The 17,389-nt window shown below is 38.9% G+C and overlaps 3 protein-coding genes across 9 annotated transcripts in view; 1 reads left to right on the forward strand and 2 right to left on the reverse strand.

The window, feature by feature from the left end:
• Window positions 1-17,389, reverse strand: part of LOC134206369 (uncharacterized) — a 446,638-nt gene that overhangs the window by 220,424 nt on the left and 208,825 nt on the right. The gene's annotated exons all lie outside the window — the stretch shown is intronic.
• LOC134218825 (uncharacterized) lies at window positions 9,121-9,733 on the reverse strand. Its single transcript, XM_062697734.1, has 2 exons — window positions 9,518-9,733; window positions 9,121-9,459 (listed from the first exon to the last, which is right to left on the reverse strand). Exons 1-2 carry the CDS (start codon window positions 9,731-9,733, stop codon window positions 9,121-9,123), a joined length of 555 nt encoding a protein of 184 aa, XP_062553718.1.
• Window positions 11,319-12,079, forward strand: LOC134218841 (uncharacterized). The gene is made up of 2 exons (XM_062697735.1): window positions 11,319-11,675; window positions 11,738-12,079. The coding sequence occupies exons 1-2, from the start codon at window positions 11,460-11,462 to the stop codon at window positions 12,077-12,079; spliced, it is 558 nt and encodes a 185-aa protein (XP_062553719.1). The 5' UTR covers window positions 11,319-11,459.

Consider the following 17,389-nt stretch of genomic DNA (forward strand, 5'->3'; position numbering starts at 1 on the left):
TTGAAATTGAATGAATTTCCTTGAAATTCGAATGAATTTCCTTGGGAAATTCGAATGAATTTCCTTGGGAAATTCGAATGAATTTCTTGGGAAATTCGAATGAATTTCCTTGGGAATTCGAATGAATTTCCTTGAAATTCGAATGAATTTCCTTGGGAATTCAGATGAATTTCCTTGGGAAATTGAATGAATTTCCTCGGGAAATTCGAATGGATTTCCTTGGGAAATTGAATGAATTTCCTTGGGAAATTCGAATGAATTTCCTTGGGAAATTCGAATGAATTTCCTTGGGAAATTCGAATGAATTTCCTTGGGAAATTGAATGAATTTCCTTGGGAAATTGAATGAATTTCCCGGGAAATTCGAATGAATTTCCTTGGGAAATTCGAATGAATTTCATGAAATTCGAATGAATTTCCTTGGGAAATTCGAATGAATTCCTCGAATTTCCTTGGAAATTCGAATGAATTCCTCGAAATTCGAATGAATTTCCTTGGGAAATTCGAATGAATTTCCTCGAAATTTAAATAATTTTCGAATAAATAATTCGAATGAATTTCCTCGGGAAATTTAAATAATTTTCGAATAAATAATTCGAATGAATTTCTTCGGGAAATTCTAATGAATTTCCTCGGGAGATTCGAATGAATTTCCTCGGGAAATTCGAATGAATTTCTTAGGGAAATTCGAATGAATTTCCTCGGGAAATTCGAATCAATCTCCTCGGGAAATTCGATTGAATTTCCTCGGGAATTTTGAATGAATTTCCTCGGGAAATTCGAATGAATTTCCTTGGGAAAATCGAATGAATTTCTTCGGGAAAATCGAATGAATTTCTTCGGGAAATTCAAATGAATTTCCTCAGGAGATTCGAATGAATTTCCTCGGGAAATTCGAATGAATTTCCTGGGGAAATTCGAAGGAATTTCCTCGAAATTCAAATGAATTTCTCGAAATTCAAATGAATTTCCTCAGAAATTCAAATGAATTTCCTCAGGAAATTCAAATGAATTTCTTAGAAATTCAAATGAATTTCCTCGGGAAATTCAAATGAGTTTCCTCGAAATTCAAATGAATTTCCTCAGAAATTCAAATGAATTTCCTCAGGAAATTCAAATGAATTTCCTCGGGAAATTCGAATGAGTTTCTTCGGGAAATTCGAATGAATTTCCTCTGGAAATTCGAATGAATTTCCTCGGGAAATTCGAATGAATTTCTTCGGGAAATTCGAATGAATTTCCTCGGGAAATTCGAATGAATTTCCTCGGGAAATTCGAATGAATTTCCTCGGGAAATTCGAATGAATTTCCTCGGGAAATTCGAATTAATTTTCTCAGGAAATTCGTTCGAATTTCCCGAGGAAATTCCTTCGAATTTCCCGAGGAAATTCATTCGAATTTCCCGAGGAAATTCATTCGAATATCCTGAGGAAAATTATTCAAATTTCAGAGGAGTTCATTCGATTTCCCAAGGAAATTCATTCGAAATTCCCGAGGCAATTCATTCGAATTTCCAGAGGAAATTCATTCGAAATTCGAGGCAATTCATTCGAATTTCCAGAGGAAATTCATTCGAAATTGCCGAGGCAATTCATTCGAACTTCCAGAGGAAATTCATTCGAATTTCGAGGAAATTCATTCAATTTCCCGAGGAAATTCATTCAATTTCCTAAGAAATTCATTCGAATTTCCCAAGGAAATTCATTTCAATTTCCGAGGAAATTCATTCAAGTTTCCGAAGAAATTCACTCGAATTTCCCGAAAAATTCATTCGAATTTCCCGAGGAAATTCATTCCGGATTTCTAGAGGACATTTATTCTGGATTTCCGGAGAAAATTCATTCCGGATTTCCGGAGGAAGTTCATTCCGCATTTCCAGAGGAAATTCATCCGAATTTCCAGAAGAAATTCATTTGAATTCTCCGTGGAAACTCATTCGATTTTCCCGAAAAAATTCATTCGAATTACCCGAGGAAATTCATTCGAATTTCCCGAGGAAATTCATTTGAATTTCCCGAGGAAATTCATTGGAAATTCCCGAGGAAATTCATTCGATTTTCCCGAGGAAATTCGAATGAATTCTCCGTGGAAATTCATTCGATTTTCCTTAAGAAATTTGTTCGAATTTCCCGAGGAATTTCATTCGAATTTCCCGAGAAAATTCATTTGAATTTCCCGAGGAAATTCATTCGAATTTCCCGAGAAAATTCATTCGAATTTCCCGAGAAAATTCATTCGAATTTCCCGAGGAAATTCATTCGAATTTCCCGAGGAAATTCATTCGAATTTCCCGAGGAAATTTTCGAACGAATTTTCTCGGGAAATTCGAATGAGTTTCTTCGGGAAATTCGAATTAATTTCCTCTGGAAATTCGAATGAATTTCATCGGGAACTTCGAATGAATTTCCTCTGTAAAATCGAATGAATTTCCTCTGGAAATTCCAATGAATTTCTTTTGGGAACTCGAATGAATTTCCTCTGGAAATTCCAATGAATCTCTTCTGGAAATTCGAATGAACTTCCCCTCTAAATTTGAATGAATTTCCTCTGGAAATCCGAACGAATTTCCTCTGGAAATTCGAATGAATTTCCTTGGGAAATTCGAATGAATTTCCTTGGGAAATTCGAATGAATTTCCTCGGGAAACTCGAATGAATTTCCTCGGGAAATTGGAATGAATTTCCTCGAAATTCGAATGAATTTCCTCGAAATTCGAATGAATTTCCTCAGAAATTGAATGAATTCCTCGAAATTCGAATTAATTTCCTCGGGAAATTCGAATGAATTTCCTCGGGAAATTCGAATTAATTTCCTCGGGAAATTCGAATGAATTTCCTCGGGAAATTCGAATGAATTTCCTCGGGAAATTCGAATGAATTTCTTCGGGAAATTCGAATGAATTTCCTCGGGAAATTCGAATGAATTTCCTCGGGAAATTCGAATGAATTTCCTCGGGAAATTCGAATGAATTTCCTCGGGAAATTCGAATGAATTTCCTAGGGAAATTCGAATGAATTTCCTAGGGAAATTCGAATGAATTTCCTCGGGAAATTCGAATGAATTTCCTCGGGAAATTCGAATGAATTTCCTCGGGAAATTCGAAGAAATTTCCTGGGGAATTTCCTTGGGAAATTCGAATGAATTTCCTTGGGAAATTCGAATGAATTTCCTTGGGAAATTCGAATGAATTTCCTCGGGAAATTCGAATGAATTTCCTCGAGAAATTCGAATGAATTTGCTCGGGAAATTCGAATGAATTTCCTCGGGAAATTCGGGAAATTCCCGAGGAAATTCATTCGAATCTCCCGAGGAAATTCATTCCCGAGGAAATTTTCGAACGAATTTTCTCAGGAAATTCAAATGAGTTTCATCGGGAAATTCGAATGAGTTTCCTCAGGAAATTCGAATGAATTTTCTCAGGAAATTCCAATGAATCTCTTCTGGAAATTCGAATGAATTTCCTCTGGAAATTTGAATGAAATTCCTCTGGAAATTGAATGAATTTCCTTGGAAATTTGAATGAATTTCCTTGGAAATTTGAATGAATTTCCTTGGAAATTTGAATGAATTTCCTTGGAAATTTGAATGAATTTCGTTGGGAAATTCGAATGAATTTCCATGGGAAATTCGAATGAATTTCGTTGGGAAATTCGAATGAATTTCCTTGGGAAATTCGAATGAATTTCCTTGGGAAATTCGAATGAATTTCCATGGGAAATTCGAATTAATTTCCTTGGGAAATTCGAATGAATTTCCTTGGAATTTCGAATGAATTTCCTTGGAAATTCGAATGAATTTCCTTGGTAAATTCGAATAAATTTCCTTGGGAAATTCGAACGAATTTCCTTGGGAAATACGAACGAATTCCCTTGGGAAATTCGAACGAATTTCCTTGGGAAATTCCAATGAATTTCCTTGGGAAATTCCAATGAATTTCCTTGGGAAATTGAATGAATTTCCTTGGGAAATTCGAATGAATTTCCTTGGGAAATTCGAATGAATTTCCTTGGGAAATTCGAATGAATTTCCTCGGGAATTTCCTTGGGAAATTCGAATGAATTCCCTCGGGAAATTCGAATGAATTTCCTTGGGAAATTCGAATGAATTTCCTCGGGAAATTTAAATATTTTTCGAATAAATAATTCGAATGAATTTCCTCGGGAAATTTAAATAATTTTCGAATAAATAATTCGAATGAATTTCTTCGGGAAATTCTAATGAATTTCCTCGGGAGATTCGAATGAATTTCCTCGGGAAATTCGAATGAATTTCTTAGGGAAATTCGAATGAATTTTCTCGAAATTCGAATCAATCTCCTCGGGAAATTCGATTGAATTTCCTCGAATTTTGAATGAATTTCCTCGGAAATTCGAATGAATTTCCTTGGGAAAATCGAATGAATTTCTTCGGGAAATTCAAATGAATTTCCTCGAGATTCGAATGAATTTCCTCGAAATTCGAATGAATTTCCTGGGGAAATTCAAATGAATTTCCTGAAGAAATTCAAATGAATTTCCTGAAGAAATTCAAATGAATTTCCTGAAGAAATTCAAATGAATTTCCTGAAGAAATTCAAATGAATTTCCTCGAAATTCAAATGAATTTCCTCGGGAAATTCAAATGAATTTCCTCGGGAAATTCAAATGAATTTCCTCGGGAAATTCAAATGAATTTCCTCGGGAAATTCAAATGAATTTCCTCGGGAAATTCAAATGAATTTCCTCGGGAAATTCAAATGAATTTCCTCGGGAAATTCAAATGAATTTCCTCAAATTCAAATGAATTTCCCTGAAATTGAATGAATTTCCTCGGAAATTCGAATGAATTTCTTAGGGAAATTCGAATGAATTTCCTCGAAATTGAATGAATTTCCTCGAAATTCGAATGAATTTCTAGGAAATTCAAATGAATTTCATCGGGAAATTCGATTTAATTTTCTCAGGAGATTCGTTCGAATTTCCTTGGGAAATTCGTGCGAATTTCCCGAGGAAATTCATTCGAATTTCCCCAGGAAATTCATTCGAATATCCCGAGGAAAATTATTCAAATTTCCAGAGGAGTTCATTCGATTTCCCCAAGGAAATTCATTCGAAATTCCCGAGGCAATTCATTCGAATTTCCAGAGGAAATTCATTCGAAATTCCCGAGGCAATTCATTCGAATTTCCAGAGGAAATTCATTCGAAATTGCCGAGGCAATTCATTCGAATCTCCCAAGGAAATTCATCCGAATTTCCCGAGGAAATTCATTCGAATTTCCCGAGGAAATTCATTCGAATTTCCCTAAGAAAATCATTCGAATTTCCCGAGGAAATTCATTTGAATTTCCCAAGGAAATTCATTCAAATTTCCCGAAGAAATTCACTCGAATTTCCCGAAAAAATTCATTCGATTTTCCAGAGAAAATTCATTCGTTTTTCCAGAGGAAATTTATTCGAATTTCCCGAGGAAATTCATTTGAATTTCCCGAGGAAATTCATTGGAAATTCCCGAAGAAATTCATTCGAATTCTCCGTGGAAACTCATTCGATTTTCCCGAAAAAATTCATTCGAATTACCCGAGGAAATTCATTCGAATTTCCCGAGGAAATTCATTCAATTTCCTGAGGAAATTCATTCGAATCTCCCGAGGAAATTCGTTCGAATTTCCCGAGGAAATTCATTCGATTTTCCTTAAGAAATTTGTTTGAATTTCCCGAGGAATTTCATTCGAATTTCCCGAGAAAATTCATTTGAATTTCCCGAGGAAATTCATTCGAATTTCCCGAGAAAATTCATTTGAATTTCCCGAGGAAATTTATTCGAATTTCCCGAGAAAATTCATTCGAATTTCCCGAGGAAATTTTCAAATGAATTTTTACGGGAAATTCAAATGAGTTTCTTCGGGAAATTCGAATTAATTTCCTCTGGAAATTCGAATGAATTTCATCGGGAAATTCGAATGAATTTCCTCTGTTGAATCGAATGAATTTCCTCTGGAAATTCCAATGAATTTCTTCTGGGAAATCGAATGAATTTCCTGTGGAAATTCCAATGAATCTCTTCTGGAAATTCGAATGAACTTCCCCTCTAAATTTGAATGAATTTCCTCTGGAAATCCGAACGAATTTCCTCTGGAAATTCGAATGAATTTCCTTGGGAAATTCGAATGAATTTCCATGGGAAATTCGAATGAATTTCCTCGAAACTCAGATGAATTTCCTCGAAATTCGAATGAATTTCCTCGAAATTCGAATGAATTTCCTCGAAATTCGAATGAATTTCCTCGAAATTCGAATGAATTCCTCGAAATTCGAATTAATTTCCTCGAAATTCGAATGAATTTCCTCGAAATTCGAATTAATTTCCTCGGGAAATTCGAATGAATTTTCTCAGGAGATTCGAATGAATTTCTTCGGGAAATTCGAATGCATTTCCTAGGGAAATTCGAATGAATTTTTTCGAGAAATTGAAATGAATTTCCACGGGAAATTCGAATGAATTTCCTCGGGAAATTTGAATGAATTTCTGAGGGAAATTTGAATGAATTTCCTCAGGAAATTCGAATGAATTTCCTCAGGAAATTCGAATGAATTTCCTAGGGAAATTGAATGAATTTCCTAAATTCTGAATTTCCTCAGAATTTCAGATGAATTTCCTCGAAATTCGTATAAATTTCCTCGGGAAATTCAGAAATTCGAATTAATTTCCTTGGGAAATTCAAATTAATTTCCTTGGGAAATTCGAATGAATTTCCTCGGGAAATTCGAATAAATTTCCTCGGGAAATTCGAATGAATTTCCTCGAGAAATTCGAATGACTTTTCTCGAGAAATTCGAATAAATTTCCTCGGGAAATTCGAATGAATTTCCTCGGAAAATTCGAATGAATTTCCTCGGGAAATTCGAATGAGTTTCCTCGGGAAATTCGAATGAGCTTCCTCGGGAAATTCTAATGAATTTCCTCTGTAAAATCGAATGAATTTCCTCGGGAAATTCGAATGAATTCCTCGAAATTCAGATGAATTTCCTCGGGAAATTGAATGAATTTCCTCGGGAAATTCGAATGAAATTCATTCGAATTTCCCGAGGAAATTCATTCGAATTTCCCGAGGAAATTCATTCGAATTTCCCGAGGAAATTCATTCGAATTTCCCGAGGAAATTCATTCGAATTTCCCGAGGAAATTAATTCGAATTTCCCGAGGAAATTAATTCGAATTTCCCGAGGAAATTCATTCGAATTTCCCGAGGAAATTCATTCGAATTTCCCGAGGAAATTCATTCGAATTTCCCGAGGAAATTCATTCGAATTTCCCGAGGAAATTCATTCGAATTTCCCGAGGAAATTCATTCGAATTTCCCGAAGAAATTCATTCGAATTTCCCGAAGAAATTCATTCGAATTTCCCGAAGAAATTCATTCGAATTTCCCGAAGAAATTCATTCGAATTTCCCGAGGAAATTCATTCGAATTTCCCGAGGAAATTCATTCGAATTTCCCGAGGAAATTCATTCGAATTTCCCGAGGAAATTCATTCGAATTTCCCGAGGAAATTCATTCGAATTTCCGAGGAAATTCATTCGAATTTCCCGAGGAAATTCATTCGAATTTCCCGAGGAAATTCATTCGAATTTCCCGAGGAAATTCATTCGAATTTCTCGAGGAAATTCATTCGAATTTCCCTAAGAAAATCATTCGAATTTCCCTAAGAAAATCATTCGAATTTCCCGAGGAAATTCAATTCAATTATGCGAGAAAATTCATTCGAATTTCCCGAGGAAATTCATTCGAATTTCCCGAGGAAATTCATTCGAATTTCCTGAGCAAATTCATTCGAATTTCCTGAGCAAATTCATTCGAATTTCCTGAGGAAATTCATTCGAATTTCCAGAGGAAGTTTATTCGATTTTCCAGAGCAAATTCATCTGAATTTGCAGAGGAGATTCATTCGAATTTGCAGAGGAGATTTATTCGAACTTCCAGAGGAAATTCATTCGAATTTCCAGAGTAATTTCATGAGTAATTCTCGCTGAAACCGGGCCACTTTTTGCACGAGGTTCTTAAAAGTGCCTAAATTTATATTGTTTCGAAAGCTTTCGGCGAGTTTATTAAGGATCCGAGTTAAATTCTGCAGAAAGATTAACCCTTCGTTAGTTATACACGATTTTGTCGAGTTTTGTCAATTCTTGACTCACCAAAACTGTCATAACTCCAACATTTCTCAACCGATCATAGAGATCAGCATATCGTTGGAAAGAGGAAGAGTGTATCCTCAATTTGCAATAATAAAAATATAACTATATCGCCGGTCAAGACAATTTTCGGATTGGAAATTGTCTCGACTTCCCTGGGCATAAATTCATTACAGACTTTAAATGACGTGTGCGGAATCAAATTACCTACATCCAAATTTGCCAATTTTTTTGGGAGGATTATAAAATGGCAAATGCAATCGTTTAAGCATCGGGAAGCAAAAAGTTCAAATTTGAATTTCATTTCGTCATTATATGACGTATTGGCCTGGTTTTATTACTGTTCTGCTCGTACGGATCCCAGAGTTTAGAATATATGTTGGGACTTGTGATGTGGTGCTCCTATCCAGAGTTATTCCAACGGGTCACTGGACCTGCAGTAATTTGGACCACAACTTCCTTTTTTAGCGATATAAGTCCAAGAAAATGACGTTTATTTTGTCCCTATTTATACCATTTTGATAGATTTGTATATAGGGGTTATATTAGAACCAAAAATCATGGTGACACGTGATCCAGAAATGGCTAACAACAGGTTTCTTTGAAGTGACTCTTTGGGAACCTCAAAATGGCCAGTTCGATATTTTTGTTCCATATTTGCAATATGGGTATCAAACTTCAGCATTTTGCAAGCCAAGTAGAATTAAGATATCCGGATATGATTCTGAGGTCATTGGCTACCTTGAGACCACCACCGAGATAACTCATGTTTAGCATGAAGTTCATAAAGCAGACATTCTATCTACCAACGATACTTTAACAATACAATCGACCGACCTGAGAGGCAGTTTTTTCGGGACTAATCCCCACTCTGATAGTTGGCCTTCTTTAAAGATCATTCTATTCAAAACGCTAAAAACGTTCACAAAACTTCATTCCCAACAGTTGTGTTACCCAAAGAATCCCTTCGTTAAACTCACAAACACCTGCAGCTCGGCAATGTCCTGCCGACCGCTGATCAGAAACGACAACCGCCAGTACCCCTCCGGGACCATCGGGGGCACATCGTTCATGATGTTCTTGACCTGCTTGAACCAGTAGTTCCCGGCCGGCATCGGACACAACCCCTCCGGCCCCACCAGCGGCAGATTGGTGGTGTCATGGAGCATGTCCTGAAAGATCCGGTACGTGTCGTTGATGTAGTGACACATCGGCCGCTCGGCAATCTTCATCGGGTACTCGTTGAACTGGTTGTTCCCCATCCGGCTGTAGGCTGCCTTCATCTGGAACTGTGTGCTCTGTCGGGGTTAATCGTGGGTCAGATTGCTAGAGACAGTTCGTAATTACCGAGTAGCTGTTGTCCAAATCGACGAATATGTCGACGGTGCCATTTAGGACGGCGCAAGTTCGATTGAATTTGGTGACCCGCAGGTTCGCCTTCAACATTCCGAAACCGGAGATTTGCTCTATCCGTTGCAGGGTGATTTCGGTGGCGGTTTCGATTACCTGGCTGATCGTAAATCGGATGAGTATGGAAAATAACGCGAGGGAAATGGCCTGCATTATGTTCGTATTGTGGTTTGAATTGAGACTAAACCAGGCGAGATCCGTGGGAAAGACAGGAATGCAAAAATTGTTGTCGATAATTGTCTAATGCGATTTGCTACACCTACCGTAAAGTAATTACGATCACGAATGTTGTTGTTGTTCTGCTGTTACTGGTGAAAGTTGACCTTCACAATATTATTGATAAGAGGCGTAGGCCTCCAAAACATAGAAAAGTCCCTTATACATACAACTGATTACTTTTTGCATTTTATTTTTGTGAAAAGTATCTTAACTAATTTTTAAATTCCATAAGGCACATCAGTGATGCTCAATATTTAACTGTACCCTTGCCTTGGCCAAGAATTCGGATAGCTCCCCACTGACTGGATGGTCTACGTCTCGCCAGTAGTGCTTGAACGGTTTCTTGAGTGCCGCCTTTTGTTATGAAATCGTGATCAGTTTGTCTGTGCGTCAAATAAATTGAAATAATTTCCGATGAAATCTGAATAAATTCTTCGAGCTAATTCCATTTAATTTCTCGTAAAAAATCGAATAGATTTACCGGTAAAAAAATTTAATCTCCTGGGTAATTTTCTGAGAAAATTGAAATGAGTCTCCAGAAGAAATGTGAATAAATTCCTTGAGGAAATCTGAAGAAATGCTTTCGACCCGATTTGTTATGGTTTCAAATAAAACTCATCGTTGGGATATCCGTGATCTTAAAGAGATTGGAGGACCAACTAGTTGTTGCTTAAGGGGACGTGAAGAATCTTTGTTGTGAAGAATCATATGTTGTAAAAACAATCTTCGGAGATCGTTGTCCATATCGACCAGGATGCTTACAGCTTCGTTTAAAACGACTCAGGTTCCATTGACCTGCGTGATCTGAAAGTCAGTTGACAGGCGAATGCAAAATCCAAATGATTTCGTGACAGTGGTTTCGATAACGACCATGTAGCTCATTAGCGCCGCTACTTTGAATAATTGTGTACAAGATTTAGAACAGTGTCACTCACGTTGAAAATGCATGAGTTCGTTGGATAAAAACGTGACACTTCTAATCCGAAATCAATTAACAAATTAGCAGAAAACATACCTCACAAGGTTGACCTGAATCCCTTCAATTTGACGATCCTCTCAATTCTATGCCATAGGGAATATTTATTGTGTACATCCGATCCGATTATGGGGCCCTCCTTAGCCGTGCGGTAAGACGCGCGGCTACAAAGCAAGACCATGCTGAGGGTGGCTGGGTTCCATTCCCGGTGCCGGGCTAGGAAATTTTCGGATTGGAAATTGTCTCGACTTCCCTGGGCATAAAAGTATCATCGTGTTAGCCTCATGATATACGAATGCACAAATGGTAACCTGGTTTAGAAACCTCGCAGTTACTAACTGTGGAAGTGCTCAATGAACACTAAGCTGCGAGGCGGCTCTGTCCCAGTGTGGGGATGTAATGCCAATAAGAAGAAGAAGAAGACATCCGATTCAGAGCGAACATGTTTCAGAAAGCGTGACCTATTTTTGTTACAATGCTGGCTTGACAAGTGGCATGTAGAAACAAATTGGAAAACATTCGTGTTCTGTTCATATTTGAAGCTGATCTGTCAACACGAACAGTTGTTGACTACCGATTTTCATCATTAAACAAAGTTGTACGTATGAAACAGAATTGAATTGTCGGGTGCGATATTCCCGAAAGACGTCTTGCTTTGGTGCTTCAGTTCAGCAAAGTCACACAATGCAAATCGAATTGCTCCCGCTGATCATCTCAATCATCCCCTTCGTTTGGGCTGCAACTTTGGACGTAATTCCGGACATCACTCTACAACGAATCGTGCAGCCCACGGGATTCGGTATTATGAAGACGAACCTGCGAGTCGCCAAGTACAACCGGACCTGCGCAGTTCTGAACGGTACGATCGACACCCTCGTTACTTTTGACAACACTTTTACGGTAAGCATCAGTCACACCACCTTTAGCACAATGTTAACCATTCTTTATCACCTTACGAACAGTTCCAGATGAAGACGGCTTACAGCCGCATCGGCAACAACCAGTTCAACGAGTATCCGATGAAGCTGGCCGAGCAACCGTTCTGCCATTTTATGAACGAGTCCTATCGCACCTTCCAGGATAAACTGCGGGATAGCACCAACTTGCCGCAGGTTGGTCCGGAAGGGATTTGTTCCATCCCGGCCGGTCATTACTGGTTCAAACACTTGAGGCATACGCTGGACAATATACCGTCGGTGGTTCCCGAGGGCTATTGGCGGTTGACGTTTCTGATGAGTGGGCCGGTTGAGGTATCGGAGATTCAGGTGTATGTGATTCTTTCCAGAGGGACGTTTGGGAAGTAATGTTTTAGATGGGTTTTTTTCAAGGGCTTTTGATATTGATCAACAAGCTTTTGCCAAATCGTTGAAGAAGTACAACATAATCACAATGTAATGCAAATTATATATTTTGGCATAGTGTAAAGTTTAATCCGAATTCATTCAAATTCGGAGCAACCAAAGTCCAATTTAATTTGAATACGAATTCCATTTAAAACTCAATGCAATCCCAATCCCAATTCTTATTTAAATTTCGCACAGTTTTCAAAAAAAATTATTTCATTTAAAATTTCAGGCATTTCATAGTCAAACTTACATCGTCAAAACAGTAGTAGCATAAGTACTAGAACGCTAGTGGCGCTGTAGTCATTTACTTTTGAATCAACTGTCAAAACCAAACCAAAAAATCGCTTGCTTAGATTTTTTTTAAACCCAACGGAATTGATGATCGGCTATACTGACTGTAATTGCATATCTGTCGCATTTACGTAAGAAACGCAGCAATTATGGGACAATACTAGCAGTATACCTTTAATCAGCGATCGAAGGACTGACAGGCCAAGTTGGAGTGACAAGCTAGGATTTTTCTCTGTTGCGTGTTGTCTAATGACAGTTTGATTTTCCGTCGTCTCCATGAGACCTGTTGAGAGAGCGGTTTCCTTTCTGTTGATTTACAGTCAATACTAGGGTGGTCGGTATTGGCCATTTTTGTCAAATACCGGTATTCGGTATTTGATGAAGTTAATACCGGTAATACCGGTAGAATATTACCGGTTTTTGTAAAAATTTCAGGTAGTAAAAGAAAAAACTTTTGATTTGGATTTTTCAATGAAAAACAATATTTGTTGACAAACCTCAAATGTTAAAATCATTGCTTGTTGAGCTGGTCAAAGGGAAACTTAAGTAGACATTACATACTGGACGACTCATCTCCCAATCCGCATTGTATTTTGTTAGCAATGTTGTCAACTACTGAGAATGCCCTCTCTGGTTCAACCGAAGTAGGACGAATGGTGCCAAGACTGTCGAAAATCAGTGTCAAATAGTTGCCCTTAATCCCTTCCGATTCATAGTAGGAGAATTCTTTACGGATTGTATGCAAGGCTCCTGGCGTCAACGTATTTGCCACCAGCAATGCAAATGTTTTGCTCTGCTACAGTTTCTTCACAAGTTGTTGATATCCGTTGTCTCAGTCTCTACGATCGCCTCAAAAATGATAAGACGCTTCAAGATCCCGTACGCTTGCTTAATCAAAGTAGCTCTGGGTGCCTCGAAGAAAACGCCAAGATCGTTTCTGATTGATTGCTTTTTGGAAAGATTTATTAATTTATATATTAATTTATTAAAAAGCAAAAAGATCGGCGTATTTGGATCATCTTTCCTGGATTCATTCCTTAAAAGCATCGAAATAGTGCCGGAAATGTGTGTGGATTTTGTAGTTCCACAACAGCTTGAACAGGTTCGAGGACTTGAATTATTTCAGCGTGCCTTGGCATCAGCCACTGATTCAAATTCTTTTCCTAATTCAGAACGGACACATCTGCCGTGAATCGCATATCTGTCCCATCTTTGCTGGGTTTCCTATTCAGATAAGACAAATTGCGAATCACGGCAAATATGTTTGCGAAAAATCGTTTTTTTTTCAGGTGTCCGGAAAAGAACTACTACGGCTCGTACCTTTTTCACAATTTCATACATTGTGGGAAAATTCTCGACGATATCAACAATGTTTATTGAAGAAAAAGTCATTCGCAGTTTGACAGATGGATAAGAGAATGAAGCAACAGGTATGATTAATGACGATTTTGATCGATTTTTGTTGTACCGTAAACGTCGTCAATGATGCTTACTTGGGCAAAGTTACTCATGCGCGCATTTAATTTTTGTGTTTTTTGCTCGATGAGTCTTTACTGCTTATAACCGAATATTTGTCCTATCTATGCTGGATTTCCTGTTTACATGCGACAGATATGCGATTACAGGCAGTTGAGCTGATGTAAGTAGGAAAAAAATATTCGAGATTTTTTATACTGACAGCAAAATTTGAAATACCGAAAATACCGGTATTTTCCGTCTCTAATACCGGTATTTTCGGTACCCAAAATTGGCCGGTAATACCGGTATTACCGGTTTCGGTACTACCGGTTAGACCACCCTAGTCAATACTGACCTAAAACTCTGAGGATACGTCTTTTGAGGTACAATTCTATGTATTGTCAAAGATCATGTCAAGCCTGCCGCAGCAGCACACCGATATTTCGTCGTGAACCAGGATTTCGCCTTGCAGATCCAAACTAATATGAGCCAGTTCATTCGAGTACTCGGGTTACGGTTGGTAAACAACACACGCGAATTACTCTGCCTCGAAACCTATTTTTTCATAGGAAGTACAGAACGAAAATTGCTGCTACAGTTTTTTTTTCTTAAGGTGTTCCATTCGTGATCAACGCAAAAGTGGTATATCTGAAGAATTCTGAATTCATTAGCCACGGAAACAATACAATTACGACAAGAATAGAGCAAACTATCCCGAGTGGTGGAACATTCTAAAAACATTACCTTTCGGACCTTTACTTATATTGGAGAGTATCGAAAACAGAAAGGAAGCTTCAAGTGTAGTGTCGATAAGCTCCGGTCACATGGCCGGCAGCTCCTCCGGCCCCCGGTGGACCCAATCATGAACCACTTGGCCACAGACAGCCTCATTGGATGCGAAACACGGATGATACGGGAACCATGGTATTGTTACTGCGACGGAAAACGAGTGAGGATACAGATGCCAACGCCGATCGCAACCTAAATAAACCGCTTCCAAATGCGTTCATTGTTGGAACGATAATTGAAACAGCTATTGGCTCTAAAGTGGGAGCTTCGCGAGAAGCGCGCGGTTCGTGATATATTCTCCGCACTTCATCTAAAAGTGTTTATAACAAGTTGCTGAACATAACAGAGCTCGCCGATTGAACTCAAATGGAGATCATCTCGCATCCAACGCTAAATACAGTTCAAGGAAAAGTGTATGTCGACTCTAAGGATATGGAGGAAAAAGAAATCCAAAATTATTTATGTTCTTAAGGTGTCCATACAGTGCGAAGGATTTTTTTGACGTAGGATTACGTCTTTCCGGAACATAGGAGGGTCATTCTGCAGTTTCAAATCTAAGAAAGTGGTCAGTAATTATGGGCTAATAACTCAGCCGTCTTTCAACCGATTTTAAAAATTTTGGTGTTAATCGATCGACGAACTCTTTAAGATTTTGCACAACTATCGAAAAAATGCATTCAAGGTGCTAAACTATTGAAAAATTTAATTTTACTAGGCACTGAAAAATCGGTAAACCAACCAATCGCGTATGTGCATCGCAAGCACAGACATCAAAATCGTGCAACTTACGGGCTCGACTCCAATCCTCAGTTCAATTAAATTTTCTCGGAGATAGGGTACAACGATGACGCCCGTAGCAGCAGTCTCAGCAGAAAGCGGAACATCGAGAGGCTATCGCCAAAAGCAACAATCTTCGGACTATCGTTTAGTTACTGTTAGTGGCGCATTGTGGAAAGAACATCGGTTCTTCTCAGGACCAAAATTTTATGAGAAGAAAGAGTTAATTGCAAAAATGGCATCGATTACGGCAAGGATTACGGTCTTAAATCTGCAAAAAACGCAAATCATAATCACTTGGTGGCGGGCAAAATTCTTTGTCGGTAGCAGCCCATGCGCTCCTTACATAGAGACGTTGCAAAACAATGTATTAGAATGGATGACGTCTATCGTGTTCCAGCGGCAAATCGTAAATTGGCTGACAGTGGCATCAGTAGTAGAAATTCATTTCAAAATTTTGATTTCCGGCGTGCGCGGTACGAAAATTCCTCTCCTCTTTGAGTGGGACTTTGGCCCTGGAAAAGGCCGTTTTAAGTGAACCTACTTCCTCGTTCATTCACTAGGAGCTGACGTACGACTGACTCCGAAACGGCGGGCTTCGCCAGCTCGACACGCACGAAGATGCCATTTACGAGGTTGTTTATAATGCTCGGAGCCTTCGATGAGACGCCCTTGATGATGTTTCTTTGAGCGTTGCTGCCGCCTCTCGTAGCAATTGGGAGCCCCTTTGGGAGCCCCTTTGGGAGCCGTATCATTGGCATCGGCTTGCTTGCTCCGCCTTTCTTTCGTTCGATGCCAGTGCTTTTGTACATAACCAGGGCCTCTTCTTCTTCTTCTTCTTCTTCTTTTACTTCTTCAAAGTGCAAATTATAATTGCTTGATATCGGCTTGCTTGCTCCGCCTTTCGTTCGTTCGATGCCAGTGCGTCGGCAGCAGCGCAAGCTCTCTTCGGAGGGGGATGCTGCGAAAATTGATTCGCATGGATGGTGTCTATCGCGTTTTAGCGGTAACTTATCGAGTGGCTGACATTTGGGTCAGTAGCAATGAAATGAAATTTTCTCTAGATTCTGCTTCGGTTTTGTCGCTGCTTGTGATTGGGAAGGTGAATTACTGAAAACAAATGGGTTCTTTTCAGCATAATAATTTCACACGAGAGAAGATTGAGCCGAGACAAATATTTTTCAAAGTACAAATCATAAGCTTTGTTGCTGCTTGTGATTGGATAGGTGTATTGTGGAAAACAAATTGGTTCATATCATAACCATCATATTACATGGGAGAAGTTTGAGCTGAGGCGAATTTTCTTCAAAGTACAATTTGTAATTGCTTGGGAGCAACAGAACAACGCCGTATTCAAATAAATATGAAAATTGCTAACAGTTGAGTAACTTTTCAATCGAATATCATCTTCGATCCCAGCACCTACTAATCTAAGAACCTACAGAGATTTCATCTGGTTCATGAAGTAGTTTCTCTACCTGGATTGTGCTTCGGATCCAACTATAGCGATTAATCTGGGTGGCACATGTCTCGATCTCGGGGGCAGCAGGGACTATGTCCAAGGGCTTGACGATCCCTCCCCAGGCCATCTGCGAGTTGTGGCGCCTGCCTAGGATGTGGTGGGGTTTGACAGTGGGCCCTGTTAAACCTCTATAAAAGCTGCATGTATCCGCAAGTAGGCTCCGCCAAAGCGACCGTGTGCCGCTCAAAGCGCACAAGCCCAAGTCCTGGTGTTAGGTGGGACGCTAAACAGCCCTGACACGACGGCCCTCCGACGAGACAGGAGGTTTGCGCAGGCCCAATAAGCCGCCTTTAAAAACAACTATTACGAACGACATAGAAGATAATACGACTCGATACAATCGACAACGACCTAGGCGACGAATAAAGGATCACGATTGAAAGCTTGGAACATGGAACTGCAAGTCGCTAGGCTTCGCAGGTTGCGACAGG

The sequence above is a fragment of the Armigeres subalbatus genome, chromosome 1 (genome assembly GCF_024139115.2).
Source record: "Armigeres subalbatus isolate Guangzhou_Male chromosome 1, GZ_Asu_2, whole genome shotgun sequence".
NCBI lineage: Eukaryota > Metazoa > Arthropoda > Insecta > Diptera > Culicidae > Armigeres > Armigeres subalbatus.